Source organism: Pleurodeles waltl, chromosome 6 (genome assembly GCF_031143425.1).
Source record: "Pleurodeles waltl isolate 20211129_DDA chromosome 6, aPleWal1.hap1.20221129, whole genome shotgun sequence".
In the NCBI taxonomy this organism is placed as follows: domain Eukaryota; kingdom Metazoa; phylum Chordata; class Amphibia; order Caudata; family Salamandridae; genus Pleurodeles; species Pleurodeles waltl.
In genome coordinates this window covers 1,062,906,859-1,062,931,754 of record NC_090445.1, presented here as the reverse complement: position 1 = coordinate 1,062,931,754, position 24,896 = coordinate 1,062,906,859, and the positions used below count along the sequence as shown (strand labels likewise).

The 24,896-nt window shown below is 43.7% G+C and overlaps 1 protein-coding gene across 2 annotated transcripts in view; it reads right to left on the bottom strand.

The window, feature by feature from the left end:
- KIF17 (kinesin family member 17) overlaps window positions 1–24,896 on the bottom strand; it is a 360,746-nt gene that overhangs the window by 260,746 nt on the left and 75,104 nt on the right. For both annotated transcript variants that reach the window (XM_069240033.1, XM_069240034.1), the window contains exon 4: window positions 20,856–21,045. In XM_069240033.1, the coding sequence (XP_069096134.1) occupies window positions 20,856–21,045 (190 nt within the window). The remainder of the gene's footprint in view (window positions 1–20,855; window positions 21,046–24,896) is intronic.

Genomic DNA, 24,896 nt, shown 5'->3' with positions numbered 1-24,896 from the left:
GTGTCCCCATGAATCTCTACAAAAACAAACCATCAATATAGGGGTTACTTAGTCTGCATAGAGCAAATGTTTTGCATACTGGTTCGTTTCTCATGCCTTGGAAAAGGGCTACAGTAGTATAGATCCATAAGAAGGGTTCCCCATCCGAACCTGGAAATTTCCACCCTAAACCCTCGATGGATGTAATTTGGATAATGTAAGGGCAATTATGTAGTCACACTCTGAATGGCTAAGGTGTTTTGTCAAGTGCACTGACTGCCGTCTGAAGGGCGGTGTGCACTATTGATCAGGCTCTTCGCTTTAGCATTTTGATTTTGAAACATGGTGACCTACAAATAGTTACACTACATGTTGAATCTGGGACCTAAAAATGCTTTTAATTAAATGGATAGGGCCAAGTTGATAAAGGTCACTCAGAATGTAGGCATGCACCCTAGTTCGGTTGAAATTATCAGGTTAATGCATACCCATACGTCTCTGATAGTGAGTTTTGATCTGCGTAGGGCCCTAACAGATTAGATTTTAACACCAAGGGGAGCACAGCAAGGATGCTATTTAATATTATGTCAGCAATATGGATGCAAAACTGACATTTTTCTCCCTATATAAAAACATCAAAATTGGGAAAATGAAATACGATCTTGGTAATGCACTGTGAAATGCTAAATTCTGCTTTCTCGATTACTGCTGTTACTTAATATTAAGAATTGTTAAAAAAAACTGGGAAAGGACTCAGCTCTCTTTGTTTGAAGAAGATAGGGTGTGCTGTATCAACACAGAAAAGGACCGTGTACAATTTTTACTTGGCTTCTAAGCATTTTGTAAAGAAAAGGTGTTGTTGATAAACGCCCTTAAACTCCAAGAGGTGGTGGTAAGGGAAAATAAAACAATAAAAAGGTGCATTTCCCTCACAGAAAAACTGAAATAGGTTAGGGTGTTCAACAAATTGGGCATTTGCTTTTCTGTCTCTAAGGTCACTGAGATTACAGAAAAGTCTGCCTGATTATATTGGTAGTCTGAAAACATTCAACAATCGACTTGTGGTTGTGCTGTCACTGCAGCTGCACGTGTACAAATGCTAAACACACTCTGAGCTCTATAACTGTAAGTGGCAAACACATGAGAAGGCAGGAGCTCTTCAAATATTTATTTTCTAATGTTTGAAGCCCCTCCACTCCTGCGAGCTCTTTCAAATCTCTCCTTACCTAGGGAGCAGAAACCTAATAGAACAGTGGGGTAAACTACGCCCTCTTCTTTACTGGGGCAGGTTCTAGATGAATTCATATGGGTCTGTGGATTGTGATGCTTCTACAAATCTACCGACCGGGAACGGAGGGGTCATGTTAGCCAGGTATTTGTCATTAAAGGAATGATATTTTTCACTAGAACTGCCATCAGCTTGGTGTTCTTGAGATGATCTACCACAGGGTATTGCAGCTCATATTTTAGAATGCAATTGCAATCACAAATTATTTTGGAACAGCTTGGGGTACACAAAATGCATGGGCACATCGACAAATCAAAACTATTCAATGGTGAGGGTGCTATTTAGATGAAATGTTCCCCCACTGTCCCCCCCTCCGGTGAGTATCTTGTATTTTTGATTTAGGTTGGTAGTTGTACCAGAAGAGCAATAGATTAGGAAGAGGAATGTAATCCATGGCTCTTCTGGATTTCATCCTTGTTGCAATGAAATTCAAGAAACAGTGGGTTTTTTGTTGTTTTGTCCTCTCCATAGGCAGGAATCTCAAGTTGCCTTGATGTCACAACTCAATGGTAGAAGAATGAGATCACACACGTACATGTTCCTAAAAAAGAAGAAGCAGCGATGCACAGACGTAAAAGAAACTGGTGTCAAAAAGGCATATACAAATGCTGAAAAGCACAAAGACGCACACAATTGTGTAACCAATCCGAAGAAAAGTGCCACTGACAGCACACACCATGTGCACTAAGAAACAATACTTGAACTAGATCAAGTACACTGCTACAACAAAAAAGTATACACCAATATGTCCAAGGAAAAAACTTGAGGTTTCCAAAACCTCTGAGCAAGAAGCCGGGCAAGAAAGTGAACCTGTGAAGAAGTATGAGGAGAAGGGAACAGCAAATTTAACATTTCAAACTGCTGCTCCAAAGAGTCTTACAATGTGCCAATAACATTACGGGCCATAACCATATGAGAATATGTGGGAAAGAAACAGTGTGCATTTGGGAGGAGATTGACATAGAATAGCAGCATGACACAACCATTGCAAGAATATATATTTTTTTGATTTATGGTTCATGGCAGAGGCAGCAGCAGTGGTATTCACTCTGTAAGGTATAGATCGTCACTGCCTGACAAACAAAAACAGTATACAAAAGAGTGAAGGATGGGATGCTTAAATTAATCTCAGTCACTGGCAATTACTGAGGTCCGCATTATTCTGCACATCATGCCACCTCAACTTGGACCCATCCATGTGTAAATCAGTCTTGATCATGCCTTAATGGTACCAGTCGAGGCCGGCCTGCATCAAAACCATGTGTCAGCACTCCTCTCTAATCAGGACAAACAAAAAAACATGAAACATAGAGCACAAAAGCAATTCTATTTTTTTAAACCATCTTTATCGGATTTTACTCATAAACTAGCACAATCAGTAGGCATTGCAGTATCAATATTCCAACAAATTGTGTACAGCGTGTTAATGTTCATCATTATACACAGTGTTCAGGTCTCAAAACTGTATGTTAGTATAAAAAGTGAACAAAACTGACAACCAAACATGAGCCTTGTAACCCTTTTGGGAAAGAATCAGATGGAACGGTATACAGCCCTGAATGTAACCTATCTGCAGCACTGGTAAGTGTGAAGGGTGGGGTGTCTCTGGGAGAGAGGACATACCCACCAAGAAGGGGTGGGGGTGCGCACCATCTCAAAGATGCAAATGTTGAGCAGATTTATGCCATAGCTGATCAAACAGGCTTCCCATCATCCTCAGAGGGTTCTGAAGGGCTCTGAGTAAAGCATCCCACTTGGCTGCTATGGAGGGTTGATGCAAGCCTTGTATTTCTTCGTGGTGCAGGGCAGCTGCCTCCGTCGTGTCCGACATAGCGGTCACACTCCTCCAATACGTTGCCCCAGGCAGTGTAGTGGCTTTCCAGTGCTTAACAATCAATGAAACAATTCTAAGTCATCTTTCATGAACTCTTAAAGTCTAGGAGAGCAAACCTCATGTGACAGCCACCCCTCCTTATGTGAATCACTTTCTCTTCCCCTTTGTACGTAGTTTAATATCCTACTTTAGGGACACTAAGGATTTTATAATTGAGATCCAGAATTTAAATTGGGAAGAGTCTTACATCATGGTGTGTTTCGATGTGGAGAGCCTGTACACAAGTATTCAGCACACTGATGGCCTCCTGACATGCAAACATTTTTTGTGAGCCTGGGGCATTAACTATGTGGTACATACTCACAAGCTGTTACAAATTATTAATATCTGTCTTACTGAAAACATCTATATGTTTGACAAAGTGCTATGCAAAAAAATCCAGGGCACAGCGATGGCCACCTGCTTCACCCCTAGCTATGCCAACTTGGTGGTCAACTGGGAGGAGTATGTGTTCTGGGAGTCTGGTATTTCACAATGGACCGACCAGATTTAGTTACAGTACAACAACATCCGGAAGTCTCCCAATCAGGATTCAGAAATAACGATAGTACCAAAACTGCCCTGCTCGCTGCCATAGATGAAATCCGCTCCCTCAACCGTGGAAAAACAGCAGCCCTCATCCTACTTGATCTTTCAGCCCCTTTTGATACAGTGTCTTTATGCACACTATGCACCAGACTCAACGCAGCAGATATATGCGTCAAAGCCCTTCGATGGATCACTCCTTGCTAACAGGCTGAACAGAGAAAGTCAGGCTTCCACCATACCTGTCAGAACCCATTGACATCAGCTGTGGAGTACCTCAAGGATCATCGCTGAGCCCCATGCTGTTCAACATCTACATGATCCCACTCACCCCCATCGTCAGGAACTACAGTATGAATACAGTTTCCTATGCTGATAACACCCAGCTGATCATCTCCCTGCCGGAAATCCCCTCAACAACCAAGAAGAACTTCAGGGACAGATGGAAGCAGTCGCCACCTGGATGAGGGAGAGCTGCCTTAAGCTGAACTCTGATAAAACTGAGATCCTCATCCTGGGACCCTCCTCATCAGCCTGGGATGACTCGGCCCCCCCACTCCTCAGACCACGCACGAAACCTTAGCGTCATCCTCAACTCAATGCTCACCATGACCAGACAGGTCAACTCAGTCACCTCCACCTGATTCCACACACTCCGACTCCTGCGAAAGATCTTCAGATGGATACCATTTGACTGCCAGAAAACTGTGACTCACACCCTAATCACTAGCAGACTTGACTTAGGCAACGCCCTCTATGTCGGCTTCCAAGAAGAAGCTGAACAAGCTGCAACAAATTCAGAATGCCGCCACCAGACTCGTCTTAGACATCTCCCGCCGAGAACACATCACAGAATACCTGAAAAACCTCCACTGGATCACTGTCGAGAAAAGGATCGACTTCAAACTCCTCGTACATGCATACAGAACCCTCCACGACAGCGGACCCAGCTACCTCAACAACTGCATCACATGGTACTCCCCTTCCAGACCACTCAGCTCATCTCAGCAGTCGCGTATCCCACATAAAGAAGTCCTCGGCTGGAGGAAGATCTTTCTCATACCTGGCAGCAAAAGTTTGGAACACCTTACCTCCCCAACTCAGACAGTCACCATTGCTGCCTCAAATCAGGAAGGACCTCAAGACATGGCTCTTCAACTGATCTCTGAGGACACATCCCTCAGTACCTTGAGATCCTATGGGTGAGAAGTGCGTTCTAAAAATACATGATTGGTTGATTGATTGATTGATGACGTCTTCTGTACTTGGAATGGCCAGGAAAGCGATCTGTACATTTTTGCTGTAGCTTTGAATTCGAACACTTTGAAATTTAAGTTTACCATGAATTACAGCAAAGACACCATTGATTTCCTAGATCACAGACTGAATGTAACAGAGAATTTACTGCAATCAACATTATTGATAAAGAACACTGCAGGTAATTCTATTTTACATGCTCAGAGCAGGCATCTGCCCAACTTCAGATGGAAAAATAACAGATGATGGATGGAATGCAGAGCAAATCAAGCATTAACCCCCAGTCACAGATCTGGGTTTAATCCATCAGTTTTTTTGCTTGCCATGCCATTCCAGTTCGGACCCAGCCATATGCAAATCAGTCTTGACCCTGTTCCCCATGGAAACAGTCCAGCCCGAACTGCCTTGCCAGGTCTTCCCTGGACCAGAAACAAGCATCCTGGGACCGGTTTCAGGGTATCACCCTTCATCAGTGAGGCTAGCTTGGATCTGGTGGGATAGCAAGCACGGGACCCACGTCTAGGCATACCCTTCCCACTTGGGGCTACAAATGCAAAAACAACAGATGATGGACGGAATGCAGAGCAAATCAAGCATTCACCCCCAGTCACAGATCTGGGTTTAATCCATCAGTTTTTTTGCTTGCCATGCCATTCCAGTTTGGACCCAGCCATTTGCAAATCAGTCTTGACCCTGTTCCCATGGGAACAGTCCAGCCCGAACTGCCGGGCCAGGTCTTCCCTGGACCAGAAACAAGCATCCTAGGACCGGTTTCAGGGTATCACCCTTCATCAGCCAGGCTAGCTTGAATCTGGTGGCATAGCAAGCATGGGACCTACGTCTAGGCATACCCTTCACACTTGGGGCAACAAATGCAAAAACAACAGATGATGGACGGAATGCAGAGCAACTTCAGATGGAGCCTCCCCCATAGCAAATTTCTCTGAGCAAAGCGTAACTGCAGCTCGGAAGAGATTTGCAAAGATACATGATTTAAAGTAAGAGGGTACTCCCATCATACTCCGAGCTTGGTGAGCAATAGAGCAGGTAATATCAGCCCAGATGAGATTCTATTTAGACCTAAAACACAGAATGACACTCATGATCAGGACCCTATCTGTTTCATTACTAGAATCACACAAGGATCACATAAGTTGGCAAAGATTTTAAAGAATAGGTGCAATATCCTGTCACAAGACCACGTTTTGAGATATTGGATTGGTGCACATCTATCACTTATCAGAGAAATACATCTCTCAAAGACATGTTGGTACTCAGTTTTCTAAGGCCCAGGGAAGTTTCCTGGTTGCAGCATACCAAGGGGTTTAGATTCTGTGGTAACTGCAAAGCCTGTAAGTACAGCAGTAAGATACAACAAACTATGCGAGCATGCACACATAAAAAGTGGAGAATTACTATACATATTTCTTGTTACACTGACTGTGGTTTATGTTATTGTTTGCTCCTGTGGGAAGTGGTATATTGGGTCCACCACTTTTCCCGTAAAAAAGCATATTATTAAACACTGGTGAGCAACAACCAACAATGATGCTACTTACAGAACAGCCAGACACTTCAATGAGGAACACGCAGGGGACTAGAAGTTGAAATGTAGCACTTGACACAATAGCTTAACACCTGAAGGGTGGCAAAGGATTGGAAGCCCTTAGAAGGCTTGAGTCTCGATATTGCCTGGAAGCAGGGAGCAAAACCCCTACGGGGAAGAACGCTGATGACGAGTTATATGTCCATCTATGGTAATAGAAAGTAATATATCGCCCAGGTCCCTCGCCATATGTCTGTGAGAGACTATAGAATCAGGTTATTAAAGTATGTTTAGTAACAGTGTAAATTTGTTTATGAAGGGTTCTTTGTGTTTACCCCATTTTTTTCACTCCCTTGGTTAGATAGACTCCTACTGTATCCTTGGTTAAGAAGCATTATAATTCTGGATGGGTCACGTTTGATCATCCCACTACTGGGAATAAACTCTGGATGTTGTTGGCTACAGGAAGCCTGTAGGATGAGTGATTTATGTTATTTTGTTTATTACACATTTTGTATTTGGATTGTTATTTTGTCTTGATTTTTCTTACATAAGAAACTCTTGGTAGGAACAGAATCCTTACAACTACGACGTTATACCTCTGTTGGGCGGTTAAATAATGTTCGGTTACTGGTAGCCATTATCAACATAATAATTTTTGTACCTGAATTTTCAGGATCCGCTGTGGGAAGCCATTTGCCCAACATTTATACTATGATACTTTATTGATGCTTGGAAGGAAATGAGTTGGGCTACTGCAAGCCATTAACAACTCTTATCGAACCTGAATTATCAGGATTTGTGAGAAGACATTTGTTGGATTATCCATAGTGTGATTTGACTTGGCACTTATCCATTCATTGTGTACAACTTATGATTGGGATGACCAGAATCAGCAACTCACATCTGAAGCAGCACATCATATATTCATGTTACCTGTCATCAAGAACTCATATTGTTATTGAAAAGATTGCTGTGCATAATTTGCTAATTTATGCTAGCTTTTTACCTTGGAAGTCAAATTTAATTTAATTTCATGAATTTTATAGTGACTCTTTGAATCAAGGGTGAAAAAAATCTGTTGTTTATGTCCATTAGTACTGAAGCATTTGAAAAGTTGGTACGTTAAACCACCAGCCACGTGATCAAGGCCGGAGACCAGTTGTAAGTGTTGTATTTCTCTAACCGCCTCTAGCAACTCTTAGTGAAAGTAATTCCGCTGGTGTGGCTCATCTTTCCATCCTGTGGACTGTGGGATACGGGTGGAACAGAGTACGTATTGTCAGGTGTAACGGCTGCTGGACGAGCCGTGACCTGCTGGAAGGGCATCTAAGGCATCAGATTTGTTGAAGCTATATATATTGTATGTATATATATATATATGGAAAATGTCACTTACCCAGTGTACATCTGTTCGTGGCATTAGTCGCTGCAGATTCACATGCTGTGCACATCCCGCCATCTGGTGTTGGGCTCGGAGTGTTACAAGTTGTTTTTCTTCGAAGAAGTCTTTTCGAGTCACGAGACCGAGGGACTCCTCCCATTTCGGCTCCATTGCGCATGGGCGTGGACTCCATCTTAGATTGTTTTCCCCGCAGAGGGTGAGGTAGGAGTTGAGTATGCTAGTAATAGTGCCCATTCAATGGAGTAATGTACATAATGTAGTTTAAAGTAATATATTTTCAAATTTACAAATTTACAAATTTTCAAGATCAACTTCTTAACGGCTACAGGCTCCCGGGGAGGCGGGTGGGCGCACGTGAATCTGCAGCGACTAATGCCACGAACAGATGTACACTGGGTAAGTGACATTTTCCGTTCGATGGCATGTGTAGCTGCAGATACACATGCTGTGCATAAACTAGTAAGCAGTTATCACCTCACAAACTGGATCTCCAACTGCGCTGACAACCTTGCTCCCCTCAAACGCACGCATCGACAGACCAACACCAAAAAACCTCTCTGGTTCTCTGACACCCTCAAAGAATCAAAGAAAACTTGTCGTGCCCTTGAGAAGGCCTGGCGCAAGGACCACACCGCTGACAACATGACCGCCCTCAAGAACGCTACACGCGAACACCACCACCTGATCCGCACTGCCAAAAGGAACTTTTTCACCGACAGACTAGACAAAAACAGCCACAACAGCAGAGAACTCTTCAGCATCGTCAAAGAGTTCTCCAACCCCAGCGCCAGCGCCAACGCCGTCATGCCCTCGCAGGATTTGTGCGAATCCCTCGCCACTTTCTTCCATCGCAAGATCAGCGACCTCCACGACAGCTTCGGACACCAGACCCAACCATACACCACTGAACCCGCTTCTCCGGACATCACCCTCAACAACTGGACCCACATCAACATGGAAGAAACCAAATCCATCATGAACTCTATCCACTCCGGCGCCCCTTCGGACCCCTGCCCGCACTTCATCTTTAACAAAGCCGACGACATCATCGCCCCGCACCTCCAGACCGTCATCAACTCTTCTTTTTCTTCTGCTACCTTCCCCGAATGCTGGAAGCACGCTGAAGTCAACGCCCTACTAAAGAAACCTACGGCTGACCCAAGCGACCTGAAAAACTTCCGCCCCATCTCTCTTCTACCTTTCCCAGCCAAGGTAATAGAAAAGACCGTCAACAAACAGCTGACCACCTTCCTGGAAGACAACAACCTGCTCGACCCTTCACAAACCGGATTCCGAACCAACCACAGCACGGAAACCTCCCTCATCTCAGTCACAGACGACATCAGAACCCTGATGGACAACGGTGAAACAGTCGCCCTCATTCTCCTCGACCTCTCGGCTGCCTTTGACACCGTCTGTCACCGCACCCTAATCACCCGCCTACGCTCCACCGGGATCCAAGGCCAGGCCCTGGACTGGATCGCCTCCTTCCTCGCTAACCGCTCCCAAAGAGTTTACCTCCCTCCGTTTCGCTCAGAACCCACCAAGATCATCTGCGGCGTACCTCAAGGCTCATCGCTCAGCCCGACACTCTTCAATGTCTACATGAGCCCCCTCGCCGACATCGTACGCAAGCACGACATCATCATCACCTCCTACGCCGACGACACCCAACTTGTACTCTCCCTCACCAAGGACCCCGCCAGCGCCAAGACCAACCTACAAGAGGGTATGAAGGACGTCGCAGATTGGATGAGGCTCAGCCGCCTAAAGCTGAACTCTGAAAAAACGGAAGTCCTCATCCTCGGCAACACCCCGTCCGCCTGGGACGACTCCTGGTGGCCCACGGCCCTCGGCACCGCACCGACCCCCGCAGACCACGCCCGCAACCTCGGCTTCATCTTGGACCCTCTTCTCACCATGACCAAGCAAGTCAACGCCGTGTCCTCCGCCTGCTTCCTCACTCTCCGCATGCTCCGCAAGATCTTCCGCTGGATCCCCGCCGACACCAGAAAAACCGTGACCCACGCCCTTGTCACGAGTCGCCTGGACTACGGCAACACCCTCTATGCCGGGACCACCGCCAAACTCCAAAACCGCCTGCAACGCATCCAAAACGCCTCGGCCCGCCTCATCCTCGACGTACCCCGCAACAGCCACATCTCCGCACACCTGAAACACCTGCATTGGCTCCCAGTCAGCAAAAGGATCACCTTCCGTCTTCTCACCCACGCACACAAAGCCCTCCACAACAAGGGACCGGAATACCTCAACAGACGCCTCAGCTTCTACGTCCCCACCCGCCCCCTCCGCTCCGCTGGCCTCGCACTTGCTGCCGTCCCTCGCACCCGCCGCTCCACGGCGGGTGGGAGATCTTTCTCCTTCCTGGCGGCCAAGACCTGGAACTCCCTCCCCACCAGCCTCAGGACCACCCAGGACCACTCCGCTTTCCGGAGACTCCTAAAGACTTGGCTGTTTGAGCAGCGATAACCCCCCCTTTCCCCCCTAGCGCCTTGAGACCCGCACGGGTGAGTAGCGCGCTTTATAAATGTTAATGATTTGATTTGATTTGATCTCCCCAAAAGCGGTGGTTCAGCCTGTAGGAGTTGAAGTTGTTTGAAACAATGTTCGTAGTACTGCTTGACCTACTGTGGCTTGTTGTGCTGTTAACACATCTACACAGTAGTGTTTGGTAAATGTATGAGGCGTAGACCATGTAGCTGCCTTACATATTTCGGTCATTGGAATATTTCCTAGAAAGGCCATGGTAGCACCTTTCTTTCTGGTTGAGTGTGCCTTTGGTGTAATAGGCAGTTCTCTCTTTGCTTTAAGATAGCAGGTTTGAATACACTTGACTATCCATCTAGCAATGCCTTGTTTAGAAATTGGATTACCTGTATGAGGTTTTTGGAAAGCAATAAATAATTGTTTTGTTTTTCGAATTAGTTTTGTTCTGTCAATGTAGTACATTAACGCTCTTTTGATGTCTAATGTATGTAGTGCTCTTTCAGCTACAGAGCCTGGGTGTGGGAAGAACACTGGTAATTCTACTGTTTGATTCAAGTGGAACGGTGATATAACTTTTAGTAAAAATTTTGGATTTGTCCGTAGAACTACTTTATGCTTGTGTATTTGAATAAATGGTTCTTGTATGGTAAATGCTTGAATTTCGCTCACTCTTCTTAGAGATGTGATGGCAATTAAAAATGCAACTTTCCATGTTAAGTATTGCATTTCACACGAGTGCATGGGCTCAAAAGGTGGACCCATGAGTCATGTTAAGACAATGTTGAGGTTCCATGAAGGAACTGGTGGTGTTCTTGGTGGTATAATTCTCTTTAGTCCTTCCATAAATGCTTTTATGACTGGTATCCTAAATAGTGAGGTTGAGTGCGTAATTTGCAGGTAAGCTGAAATTGCGGTAAGATGGATTTTTATGGAAGAGAAAGCTAGCTTTGACTTTTGCAAATGTAGTAAGTATGTTACGATGTCTTTGGCAGATGCGTGTAAGGGTTGAATTTTATTATTATGGCAGTAATAAACAAATCTTTTCCACTTATTTGCATAGCAATGTCTAGTGGTAGGTTTTCTAGCTTGTTTTATGACCTCCATACATTCCTGTGTAAGGTCTAAGTGTCCAAATTCTAGGACTTCAGGAGCCAAATTGCTAGATTCAGTGATGCTGGATTTGGATGTCTGATCTGTTGTTTGTGTTGTGTTAACAGATCTGGTCTGTTTGGTAGTTTGAAATGAGCCACTACAGAGAGGTCTAATAGTGTTGTGTACCAAGGTTGTCTTGCCCATGTTGGCGCTATCAGTATGAGTCTGAGTTTGTTTTGACTCAATTTGTTTACCAGATATGGAAGGAGTGGGAGAGGGGGAAAAGCTTAAGCAAATATCCCTGACCAGCTCATCCATAACGCATTGCCCTGAGACTGATCTTGTGGGTACCTGGATGCGAAGTTTCGGCATTTTGCGTTTTCCTTTGTTGCAAATAGATCTATTTGTGGTGTTCCCCAATTCTGGAAGTATTTGTTTAGTATTTGGGGGTGAATCTCCCATTCGTGGATCTGTTGGTGATCCCGAGAGAGATTGTCTGCTAACTGGTTCTGAATTCCTGGAATAAATTGTGCTATTAGGCAAATGTGGTTGTGAATCGCCCAATGCCATATTTTTTGTGCCAGGAGACACAACTGTGTTGAGTGTGTCCCTCCTTGTTTGTTTAGGTAATACATTGTTGTCATGTTGTCTGTTTTGACAAGAATGTGTTTGTGCCTTATTATGGGTTGAAATGCTTTTAGCGCTAGAAATACTGCCAATAGCTCTAAGTGATTTAAGTGAAACTGTTTTTGCTGAGTGTCCCATTGTCCTTGGATGCTGTGTTGATTGAGGTGTGCTCCCCACCCTATCATGGAGGCATCTGTTGTTATTACATATTGTGGCACTGGGTCTTGGAAAGGCCGCCCTTGGTTTAAATTTATACTGTTCCACCATTGAAGCGAGGTGTATGTTTGGCGGTCTGTCAACACCAGATCTATAAGTTGACCCTGTGCTTGTGACCATTGTGATGCTAGGCACTGTTGTAAGGGCCGCATGTGCAACCTTGCGTTCGGGACAATGGCTATGCATGAGGACATCATGCCTAGTAGCTTCATCACCATTTTGACATGTATCTTTTGTTTTGGATACATGGTCTTTATTACATTGTGAAATGCTTGAACCCTTTGTGGGCTTGGAGTGGCAATCCCTTTTGCTGTGTTTATTGCTGCCCCTAAGTATTGCTGTGTTTGACACGGCAGAAGGTGTGACTTTGTGTAGTTGATTGAGATACCTAGATTGTGGAGGATTTCTATGACGTACTTCGTGTGTTGTGAACACCGTTTTAGCGTGTTGGTTTTGATTAACCAATCGTCTAGGTACGGGAACACATGTATTTGCTGCCTTCTGATATGTGCAGCTACTACTGCTAGGCATTTTGTAAAAACTCTTGGCACAGTTGTTATTCCGAATGGCAACACCTTGAACTGGTAATGTACCCCTTGGAATACAAACCTTAGGTACTTTCTGTGTGAAGGATGTATCGGTATATGGAAATATGCATCCTTTAGGTCTAGTGTTGTCATGAAGTCTTGTTGTTTGAGCAGTGGGATTACGTCCTGTAATGTCACCATGTGAAAGTGATCTGATTTGATGTATGTATTTAATGTTCTGAGATCTAGTATAGGTCTCAGTCTTTTTTGGGTATGAGAAAGTACAGAGAGTAAACTCCTGTCCCTTTCTGTTGGCTTGGTACTAATTCTATTGCTTCTTTTTGTAGCAATGCCTGAACTTCTAGTCCTAGAAGATCTATATGTTGTTTTGACATATTGTGTGTTTTCGGTGGGACGTTTGGAGGGAATTTGAGAAATTCTATGCAATAACCATGCTGGATAATTGCTAGGACCCAAGTGTCTGTTGTTATTTCCTCCCAATGTTTGTAAAACTTGGTTAGTCTCCCCCCCACAGATGTTATGTGTTGGGGATTTGTGACTTGGAAGTCACTGCTTGTTTTGAGGAGTTTTGGGAATTTGGAACTTCCCTCTATTCTTTTGGAATTGTCCCCCTCTATATTGTCCCCGAAAACTTCCCCGCTGATACTGGCTCTGGTAAGTGGGTCTTGTTTGTGAGGTTGTGGGTTCTGTGCTTTGTCCTCGAAACCCCCCTCTAAACTGTGTTTTCCTAAATGTGCATCTGCTCTGTGGGGAGTAGAGTGCGCCCATGGCTTTGGCCGTGTCAGTGTCTTTCTTAAGTTTTTCGATCGCAGTGTCCACCTCCGGCCCAAACAACTGCTGTCCGTTGAATGGCATATTCAGCACAGCTTGCTGTATTTCTGGTTTAAATCCTGATGTACGCAGCCATGCATGTCTCCTTATTGTTACTGCTGTGTTGACAGTTCTAGCAGCTGTGTCTGCAGCATCCATTGCTGACCGTATCTGATTGTTGGAGATACTCTGTCCTTCTTCTACTACTTGCTGCGCTCTCTTTTGGAACTCCTTGGGCAAATGTTCTATAAAGTGTTGCATTTCGTCCCAATGGGCCCTATCGTATCTGGCCAACAAAGCCTGTGAATTGGCAATACGCCACTGGTTTGCTGCCTGTGCCGCCACCCTCTTGCCTGCTGCGTCGAATTTTCGACTTTCTTTATCTGGAGGTGGTGCATCTCCTGAAGTATGTGAGTTCGCTCTCTTGCGCGCTGCCCCTACAACAACTGAGTCTGGTGTTAGCTGTTGTGTGATGTACACGGGGTCTGTTGGTGGCGGTTTATATTTTTTCTCCACTCTTGGAGTAATGGCCCTTCCTTTTACAGGCTCTTCAAACACTTGTTTGGAGTGTTTTAGCATTCCGGGTAGCATAGGGAGACTTTGATACTGGCTGTGTGTGGACGACAGTGTGTTAAAAAGACAGTCGTCTTCAATGGGCTCAGCATGCAGGCTGACATTATGAAATGCCGCTGCTCTTGACACCACCTGTGCGTAGGCTGTACTATCCTCTGGTGGCGACGGTCTAGCTGGATAACATTCAGGACTATTATCTGACACTGGTGCGTCATAAAGGTCCCATGCATCAGGGTCATCTTGACTCATTCCTGTATGAGTTGGGGATTGCATCATTGGTGGAGTGGCTACCGGTGATGGTTGTGGAGAGCATTGTGGAGATGGTGGCGGGGTTACTTGTTTAGCCACCTTTACCTGTGGCTGCTTGTCTTTTTCTTGGAAGGCAAGTTTGCGTTTCATTTTAATCGGAGGGAGAGTACTGATCTTCCCTGTTTCTTTTTGGATATGGAGCCTTCTTTGTGTATAGTCTGGCTCTATTGTTTCCAATTCCTGTCCAAATCTATGTGTCTTCATTTGTGTGGACAGTCCTTGTTCTTCAGTGTAGGAACTTGTTTTCGGTTCCGAGGCCGGATGTTTCGGTATCGAAACCTTTTCGGCTGCTTTTTTCGGTTCCGACTAAACCTTCTTTACTTTCGGCGTTGTGGTCTCTCGGTGCGACCCATTTCGGTGCCGCTATCTCTGTGCCGAACCTGCTCGGAGCCACTATCTCGGGCCCGAGATTGCTGTGTGGCGGTATCTCGACCGGAGTCGGATGACTTCGCCACCAGCGTGCCCTTTTTCGGTGCCGATGATCGGTCACCTATTTTTCGGGTTAAGCCATGGCCTGTTGGCGGTGGCGTCCCCTGGGCTTTAGTGGTTTTTTCGTGAGTTTTGTGTTTCGACGTCTTACTCACGGTTTTCAGCATTTCTTCGGGATCTATCTCATCCGAGTCCGATTCCTGGATGGAGAATGTTTCTTCCTCCTCCTCGAAACGCTCCTGTCCTGTCGGCGCCGACGCCATTTGCAGTCTCCTTGCTCTTCGGTCTCTTAGTGTCTTCCTGGACCGAAACGCTCGACAGGCTTCACAAGTATCTTCCTTGTGTTCCGGCGACAAACACAAGTTACAGACCAGATGCTGATCTGTATATGGATACTTGTTATGGCATTTTGGGCAGAAGTGGAATGGGGTCCGTTCCATCAGCCTTGAAGAGACACGTGGCCGGGCCGACCGGGCCCCGACGGGGGATCGAAAAAACCCCGAAGGGCCACCGGAGCTCTTCAAAAGTCGGTGTCGATCTGTTATAACTAACCCGATACCGAACGCAAACAATACCGACGATTTTTCCGAGATTCTAACTAGCTTTCCGACCCGAAACACGGAGCGAAAAGGAACACGTCCGAACCCGATGGCGGAAAAAAAACAATCTAAGATGGAGTCCACGCCCATGCGCAATGGAGCCGAAATGGGAGGAGTCCCTCGGTCTCGTGACTCGAAAAGACTTCTTCGAAGAAAAACAACTTGTAACACTCCGAGCCCAACACCAGATGGCGGGATGTGCACAGCATGTGTATCTGCAGCTACACATGCCGTCGAACATATATATATATATGCACACACACTGAAAAAAATCAAAGGTTACAGGGATGTTATAGTTTCTGAATATACTCGTACAAAACCATAGAAATTTTGCAGTTATAGAGTTATTTCAAGTAACTATAGCTCACACCCTCGCCATGCACAGTTTCCTCAACAATAACTTTATTGCAAATGTTGCAGGGATAGTATCAAAGATGCTATAGAAGGTGTCATCAATGATATATTATGTGGAGTAATTAGCTGTGCATGGCGAAGGGGCGAGTTATAGTTACCTTAGGGTGTGAGTTATAGTTACTTGAAATAACTAACTACAACAGCTGAATTTCTATGGTTTTGTACAAGTAAATTCAGACCCCAACTAAAACGTCCCCGTAACCCCCATTTTTTTCAGTAAATTTCTATGGCTTCTTAACGTTAAGTAATTTTAATTACTATACGTTAATCCAAGTACCGATGCGCACAGCCTTTGGGCGTGCGCAGCGAGAGTTGGCCACAGGGCCTGTCTCCGTCAGTGCATCTGTGAGTGGGTATGTTAGTGTCTGAGTGGGTCTGAAAGTGGGTGTGTGAGTCTATGAGTGGGTCTGAGTGGGTGTGTGGGTGGGAGAATGAGTCTCTGGGTGCATGTATGAGTGAATTAATTATGGTATGAAAGAGTCTGTGAATGTTTTTTTGTTTTGTTTTTTATTTCACCATGCGCAATATTTGCAAATTATTCGCCAATATTCTTGAATAATTCGCGAATATTGGACATGGTGAAAAAGAATAATTTAAACCCATAAATTGACTCTCAAACACCCCTATATCACATCCCTGGGGTCAGGGTACCTCCACCCTGACACATTAGGCTACTTTTCATTTTGTTTTTCAGCCCCGTGGACCATGTCCCAGGATATTAAAATGGCAGCCGCAACTTTCTGTTCCGGTTGTAGCCAGCCAATTACAGAGCTTCTATTCGTGTGCACATTCGCAAAATATTCGCCATTCCTTTGTGCCTCTAGATATCTATATTTCTTTTACTATCTCAACAACTACTGAACGGATTTACACAAAACAAGTAAAAAGCTTCTTTTTGGACCAAAATCTACCTTTCTGCCAAATTTGGTGAAATTCCGTTCAGCAGTTCAGGATGTAGTCATGTCCAAAACCCTTAAGGACATTAACATGGGAAACGCAACTTTTTTGACCCCCTATTTCTTGGCCTCCACTTGACGGATCACCCCAAAACTTCCCATGCATAACAAGATTCCTGAGAACACTTTCTTTGGAACTTGGAATGTGTGTGTGTATATACAGCTGCCAATACTTAGTTATAGTTAGGACCTAGGGCCATATGTACGAACACATTTTCCCATTGACACAGAATGGGAAAAGCCCTTTGCTACATCTGGCCCCTAGTTTCTACAGGAAAAGTGTTTTTTTGTTCTCCTAATAACCTTGGCGCCATTTGACAAATCTTCGCAAAATTTCCAAAACTAATGTACCAGTCAATTCAGCTGCTGTCTGGAAATTTTAAGGGTGATTCATCAGGAGGGCTGAGAAAAGTGAGTCTCAAAATGCATTTTCCCCATGCACTTTCCCATAAGGATTTTAAACACAACTACAGCCTGAACTACTGGATGGAATTACAACACATTTGGCAGAAAGCTAGACCTCGGTGCAGAAAGATCTCTTTTTTTTTATTTGGTGTAAATCTGTTCATGAGTTTTGGAGTTATTAAGGAAAAAAGATTTATGTGCCTCAAGAGATGTGGATATATGCACCAAAAGCAATGCTATATTATTAGCTGGCCGCAGCCTGAGAGGAAAGTTGCGGCTGCCATTTTGTCAATCCGCGATGGATCTGTAGACCCAGACCCCAATAAAAAATAAATATGCCCACTCACACACCCACTCACAGACCGACAAAACCACTCCCACACTCAGTCACAGAGACACTCACACACCCATTCACACACTAACACACCCACTTACACACCCACACACCCAGTCTCACAACCATTCAAACACTCACGCACCCACTCACAGACCCACACCGCACTACCACACCCAGTCACAGACCCATACAACCACTCACACAGAGAGGAAACTTTCCCTTGTCCTTCTCAGATACAGAGAGATTTCAAAAAGAACCAATGAATTCTTCTCCTCAGTAGGGGTGGCTTTTTAAAAAAAAGTTCAACCCATGATAACATGAGTTCTGACTCGAAATGGGCAGTGCCTCAAATTAAGATAATTTTACTTAGCTACATTTTCTGGTCCACACCATTTGTGTATATAGTTCTCTACTCACCAACTGAGCTCGCTCTACAAATTGAGTACGGGACAACCTTATCATTTGGAAAATGCCCTCAGTATCATAAGGGTCCAGTATGTCTGCTTGAGCACAGAAAACGTGAGGGTGCATGAAGGGAGGAGTCTCCATCAAGGTACTCCCCATTCATGGAAAAAGAGTCTGATGACAGGAAACAGGAGTAGCAATGAATGTCTAAGCAGTTTAAGTGTACCTATAATTATGTGGACACACCTTGTGCAAGTGTACAGGGACAGGAATGAGGGCATGAGGAGTGCTTTACACTATAAAGTGGAAACCTCAGCATAAATTAATTTACGCTGAGCTTATACTAAGTGAAGAAATGAAGCTTAATTTTATCAGAGGTGGCCTCGCGCTGGCTTAGTGCAGGATATGGTCTGAGCCCTGTATATCCAATTTCTTGGTTAACAATGATCTTCAATCATCCCTTCTTGTTTTACTGTATGAGCGCACAAGTAAATGAAATCTACTGTGCAACAGTGGAAACAAACTTCCTTATAAGTTGTTTGCTTCACCTTTACACATTGAGTCAAGCCCAAATCTCTTCAACAGAAGGACAAAGCCTATGATGATTAATGTCAATATAGCAACTAAATTGTCAAACAATTTAGACAATCTACCATAAACTGAGAATATACAATGTGTAGTAACTTGAAGAGCATATCTCAGCAAGACTAGCAGTGACTTGGTGCTTTCTAGATTGGAGCTCTGCCCAGTGCTGCCCACCCGTACTGGAACAAAGCTTAAAATTCGGGTCATGTGCCTTTTCCTGTCTGTTGCCTACAGCCTGGAGGTACCGCCCAAAAGGCCTCAGCAAATCCAGGTAGATGGTAGCAGCATTACAGGGATCTCCCAACAATAACAGTGTACAGCAGAAGCAGTAACTACAAAGTGCAGGTAAGTGCAAACTCTCTGCCTCTCCAGTAAGTGACAATTATGGAGGCCCCCCCCCTTGCCACCACACCCAGTGCCCTCTAGCCTCAATGTAGTAAAGGGCAAGTAGGGGTCCCCCACCATCCTTGGACTGGAGCTGGATTACAATACTCCCCCCCCACTTACCCTGCAAGGGTTTGCAAAGGTCTAGCAAAAAGCTGACCGCTGCAATCCAGGAGCCAGAGCTCATTGACTGTAACCACAGAGGCCACTGGGTAAACCATGGTCAAACTGGGCAGAGATTACAAGTTTGTTGTTTGTGAATGGAATCAGTACAAATTCTCACCATTTTCAAGAAGGACTATCCCTAGATCTCTAAAACTGAGGGCTGTTGACTGCATGCAAGCATCAACTGAGCCAGAGTTAAAACATCCATAATTTTCAGGTTTATCTAACCGTAACAGGGGGACAGCCAAGTTCACCGGCGACTTGCATTGTTCTGGAATCCACGGAAGAAGAACACTGCTCAAGAGTTATATACGATCATATTTCATGACTCCGTAGAGTTAGAGACTTTGGAATGTCATGGATTTTCCTTGTGTACTGTCCCATAATTTACATTTATTTATTAACGTATGATATCTTTTCAAGTAATTTCTTTGGCTCAATGATCATACTTATTGTGGGTGCAATAATTATGTGATGCTGTATCTTGCTCAACCTTCATATAAATATGTGTGAGCTAAGCGTTGACTGACTGACCAAAGTAAACTGGAGAGTCAACAAAGGTTCGAAGGCCCAATATTCCAATATGCAAACAGTTGTTCCTGACTCCAGGATGTTCTTCCAACTCTTAAAAAGGGCCTCATCATAACCGAAGGGTTCACCCATCCACCGAGCAGGAACCTCAGTACTTGGTTCAGGCATGTATCTCGAGCATGTTCCTTAGGACCCAGATATCCAGAATGGCGAACACCTACTTCTTGCAGATAAATACCCCGGAACAAGTGCTAACTTACATTGATATGCAGTGCCATAATGTGGCCTTAAACATCTTGAATCAATCAATCCTGCATTATAGCAACACTCCTGTAAAACAACTACACCAAATACAACTAGCCCAGAATGCTGCTGGCAGAATTATCAGCTGCTTTGTCTCTCTCGTTGTACCCAAATTACAGCAGTCCACATAGCCCTGTATTAGATTCTCATCCCAAACAGTATTCTTTCTATGACTTCAGCCTAAAAGGCCAATAATGCTAACTTAGCGATTTTGGGGTTATGTTTACATGGCACAACCCCTTTTGTACTTCAAGATTAGCCTATCCGTGTCTTCATCTAGTCCAGAAACCATGACTTCTTCATAAGGTGATAAAGCTTTCTCTGGAGCTGTCACAAACAAACATGGACTCTGCTCCCTCTAATCATGCAGGCAGAGCAACTTTTGCTTCAGTTTAGGACAACACTTAAAACATTACTTTATAATTAAAAAAATATCTCTGTTTTCGCAATCGTTTTTAGTCACTGATCCCACGGCAGGTGCCCTTAGTTATGGGTTTATCCACAGTGCCATGAAGCTTGCAAACCTGCACTACACAAATATATTTAACATAACACAACATAAAATAACATATCCTCCCCATTAGGGGAGCCATGCAGGCTATAGATGTGATTCTACTAGGTGATGCCTACAGATTCAAGGATCTCGTAAAAGGCTTGACACCTCACTTTCTGGATTTACCTACTTGTATGCACATACATATCAATAAATACTGAAGTCAAAACAAATTAAATGAGTTCTGTGAAAAGACATTGTTCTGTACTTACCAACAGAGCAGATTTCGATGTGGATGGTGAATATGGAATGAGAGCGCGAGGAGTCTTTATTCATCAGTGTATAGCCCACAGAACGGTTTCCCCATCCAGTCTCCATGATTTGCTCACACTCTGCCACACTGTGCACGGTGTGCTTGGACAGTGACTTCACGTAAACCCCCGACTCCGGGTGCTCCTTCAACTGCAACAAAGCGCAACACACTCAATATTGGGGACTTTTTTCCTACAAAGCTGGTGACCTTCTCTGGGAAAAAAGCAACCTAGGCACATAGCGGAAGTAAGTGCTGCAAGCAAATAGTGAACTGTCTGGAAAGAGGGGTGCAGTCACCCATTGGAAATGCAAGAGGAACCAATGGCTAGACTCACAAAATTTGCAGAGCTATATGGGTTTCCTGGATGAGGGGACACTTACGGATTGTTTATGAGGAGAAGGGGCTAGAAGGGTCAAGTTGAGTTTGGAAGAGTAGGAATAATGGAGATCAGGAACATTTGGGGGATAACAAAACTTTACAAAGGGCTTGCTAATTTCTCTCACTCTCAGCTATAAATCACTGATGAAATGTAATGGCAATTGTTTCCCATTCTTTTAGATGTCAACTATTTTGCAAGACTATACACACCCACTTTTTAGAAATCTTTAAAAGCCTCTTTGCAGTGGCCCTAGATGAATCAGGAATTACGGAAAAGCCACAGGCCTATCATGTTTCTCAAAGGCAGTAAATTTCTCTGGGGAAAACTATGGACTATCAGGGGAATCCAACCTGCAAGTAAGAATTTAGCCAGTAGTTCCTCATTTCTTGGGGGTTCTCGCAGTTGAGCCTGGTTAATCCCAACAATGACAGGGTTAATAGGATCCCCTGTATCTTTAACTTTAGAAAATATGGGTGGAAGAGTTAACACCAGGTAACTCATAATAAGGCACTTTATAAGTTCTCACACACAAATGCTAAGTATTGTATCATATTCTTAAACCTAATGGTGCTTTTTTACAAACTACTTTTTGTAGCTTTTTTCACATCAGGACTCACCAGTATGGATGCAGGCCAATTCTAAATTTTAGCAGCTCATATCTGAGAGAGGGGTTCAGTAAAGCATTTATATAAGGGAACCATTCCTTGTTTTGCCAAGAGAGTTGCACAAATAGGGCTGATGCTTTACAACTTAAGTACCTCATGCCATGTTCTCTGACTCTTTCTTCAGTGATTATGTGGAGTTCTGTGAGGAGTTCCGCCACACAGTTGGATATTTGTAGTTTGTGGCTTCCTATATTTAATCCCAGTCTCTTACATGTATTCTAGGTTCTTTCTGACCTCCTTTGCCCATTTCAATTCACTCTGTACAATCTCCTTTTTACAGAGGGTGGACATGTTTTGTCCTTTCCCACTTTCCAAAAGTAGCCAAAATCTTTCCAACTCTGCCTATGCCAAGTTGCTCCAGGCTATAATACTTGGTTCCATTCTTACAGACTGGACCATAGTTGACTTTTGTAGCAACAAAAGGCTTTTTAGGCATTTCCCCTCTTCATACTCCCAATCACGTGCTCCGCTAGACCTTAGCAATTCCACTCCATATTGAAATTGTGGTTGAATCCTAGCTTTATAGGCAGTCTTAAAGACAGTCTTCCACAATCTTTACTTTTTTTTTTTTTAACTGCCCATCGAGGAGAACACTCTTCCTTGAAACAATTCAATATTTTCCTTGTACTGTAATTTCTCCATGAACTATAACCCTAAATTTCATATTTATTTACAATCTCTATTTCACTGGTTTCGAGATGCCATTCATACTTTGCTGATTTGAATCCAAATGTTAATACTCTGGTCTTATCCATATTCACTACCATTTTTTCCTTCCTACATAACTCCTCAAATATGTCTAACTTCCTTTGGAGGCCTACCATCATCATATCCATGATGACGAGATCATTGGAATATTTGAGGCATGCAATATGTGCGCCATTTATTTAAGGGCCTAAGCTCATAGCTGTGGCTAAAACATCTGGTAAATTTGCTATAAACAAGGAGAAAACCAGGTGGGCCAATATACAGCCTTGTTGCAAGCCATTATTGACTGTTTTTTCCCAGGTCAGCATTCCTTCTTTATCAGTAATGACCTGTGCACAGTTTTGCTAATGTAAGTCAATTAGAACAAGGAGGAGAGTCACTGGGATCTGTAATTTTGGTAATGTTCCCATAAGGCTTATCGATCCACTAAGTCAAATGCGCTTGAAAGTCCACAAAGTAGCAGAACAAACTACCCCTTTACTACACAGACGTTTGCACCAGTGACTATAGACTAAAGCAATGGTCTATTGTTTAGTGCCCTTTCTTAAATGCCCCTGTTCTATGGGGGTTATAATATTTGTTTCTGTACATTCCTTCACCATACCAAAAATTATTTTGGAGAATCGTTTTTCACCTATGTCAAGTAGATTAATTAGTCTATAGTTTTCAGGCTTTTCCCATCATCCTTTTTATAGATTTGTCTTATAATTGCTCCCTTCCAAAGTCAGGATGTGATTTAACAGTACTGTCTGCATATCGTCCATTATCAATGTTAAATATTGGCTACAAAATCCTGGGCTTTTCCATCCGCCAAACTCGAAATGAGACCCTTAAAGTTGTAATGGTGTTAATGGTTAAGCGTTTAGTAAATAACTACCTAAATTCTGAATCATACTGGGAAAGTTATGGATAAAGTTATGGATAAAGCAAGATGAACATAATGGAATGATAGCTATATCCATAGTTAATAAATCTTTGAAAACATATCTTTGTAGTATGTAGAAGAAATGTACACTGTACAAAAACATATCACCGATATAACCAAAGTACAAAATACTGTATAACATGACTCAGTACCAGGAGGCAAATGCCTAAATCTTGATACAGCTAGATAGAATGGTCAAGACAGCATCATTACAAATTACTTGAAGAAAAACAATGTTGAGTTCAGTTCATGAGGTGCCACGTCCCAAGATGAACATTAAGGAAGAGTGAGTGTAAGGATCAGGAATAGAAGTGTATAATAACTGTGGATGATACACAATGACAACAACATGGGTGAAACATTTTCCATTCTGCTGGAAAACCTGGTTTTCAAAGACACATTTGAGCTGTGTTTCTTGATATGGTATCCACAGGAGCAGAAAGGTGTGACAGAAGCCAGCAACAAAATCTTAGCTAACAGAAGGATAGTTTAAATGATTCGCCAGGAAGCAATCACAGGGGACCAGAGCAATACCTATGTTTATGATGCAAAACTACATTTCCTTTTCTTGCACAGACTAACTGGTGAGACTGATTGGAAGAGCCCTGAAACTCTCAAAGCATCACCACTTGACTGAAAATTTAGCAGAGAAGCATATAGAATAGACAGGCTGTTCAGTGCATTCTCTGACACAATTGTAAAGAAAAGAAGCAAGGGAAAGCATCAAGGCATTCCAGCAACAGAGTTCCAATCATCACCCAGTGTTTAGATAACAAGAACTTCAAGTTTTCAACATTAAGGTCATATTTTTGGGACAAAGAGCTGGGAGATCCCTGGGTTTAAAGAGTATTTGTGTTATACAAGAACTGTGTGTCAAGTCTATGTAATATGGATTTAACCTTACTATATCAATGTCAACATCAGGAATTGTAGCCAACTCTCCACCAAGGAGGGTGGACCTTAATCGCCAAAGATGACACCTTTATAGCCAAAGAAAATTCAAAAGCCATCACAAACACAGTTTGGAGCAATGGCAGGGTGGCCATCCATCATTTCTGTCTGAGTAGTATCAAGGGATACTGACATGCCAGTGGTTCATTTCAGTTAGTGAGAAAGAGCCTATTACACTAGCTGGTTTCCTGATAACACCAGTGTTTCATTGTGCTGGATTACCACAAAACACCAACCTGAGAGTTAATTCTCTATCACAGCTAGACAGGAACTCTGCGCCCACACTCAGTGACTGCAAGGGAGTGCATGTACACACCATCTTTACTAAGGGTAAATCCATTTTGCTTGACTGACGTTGATCATCTCAGAAAA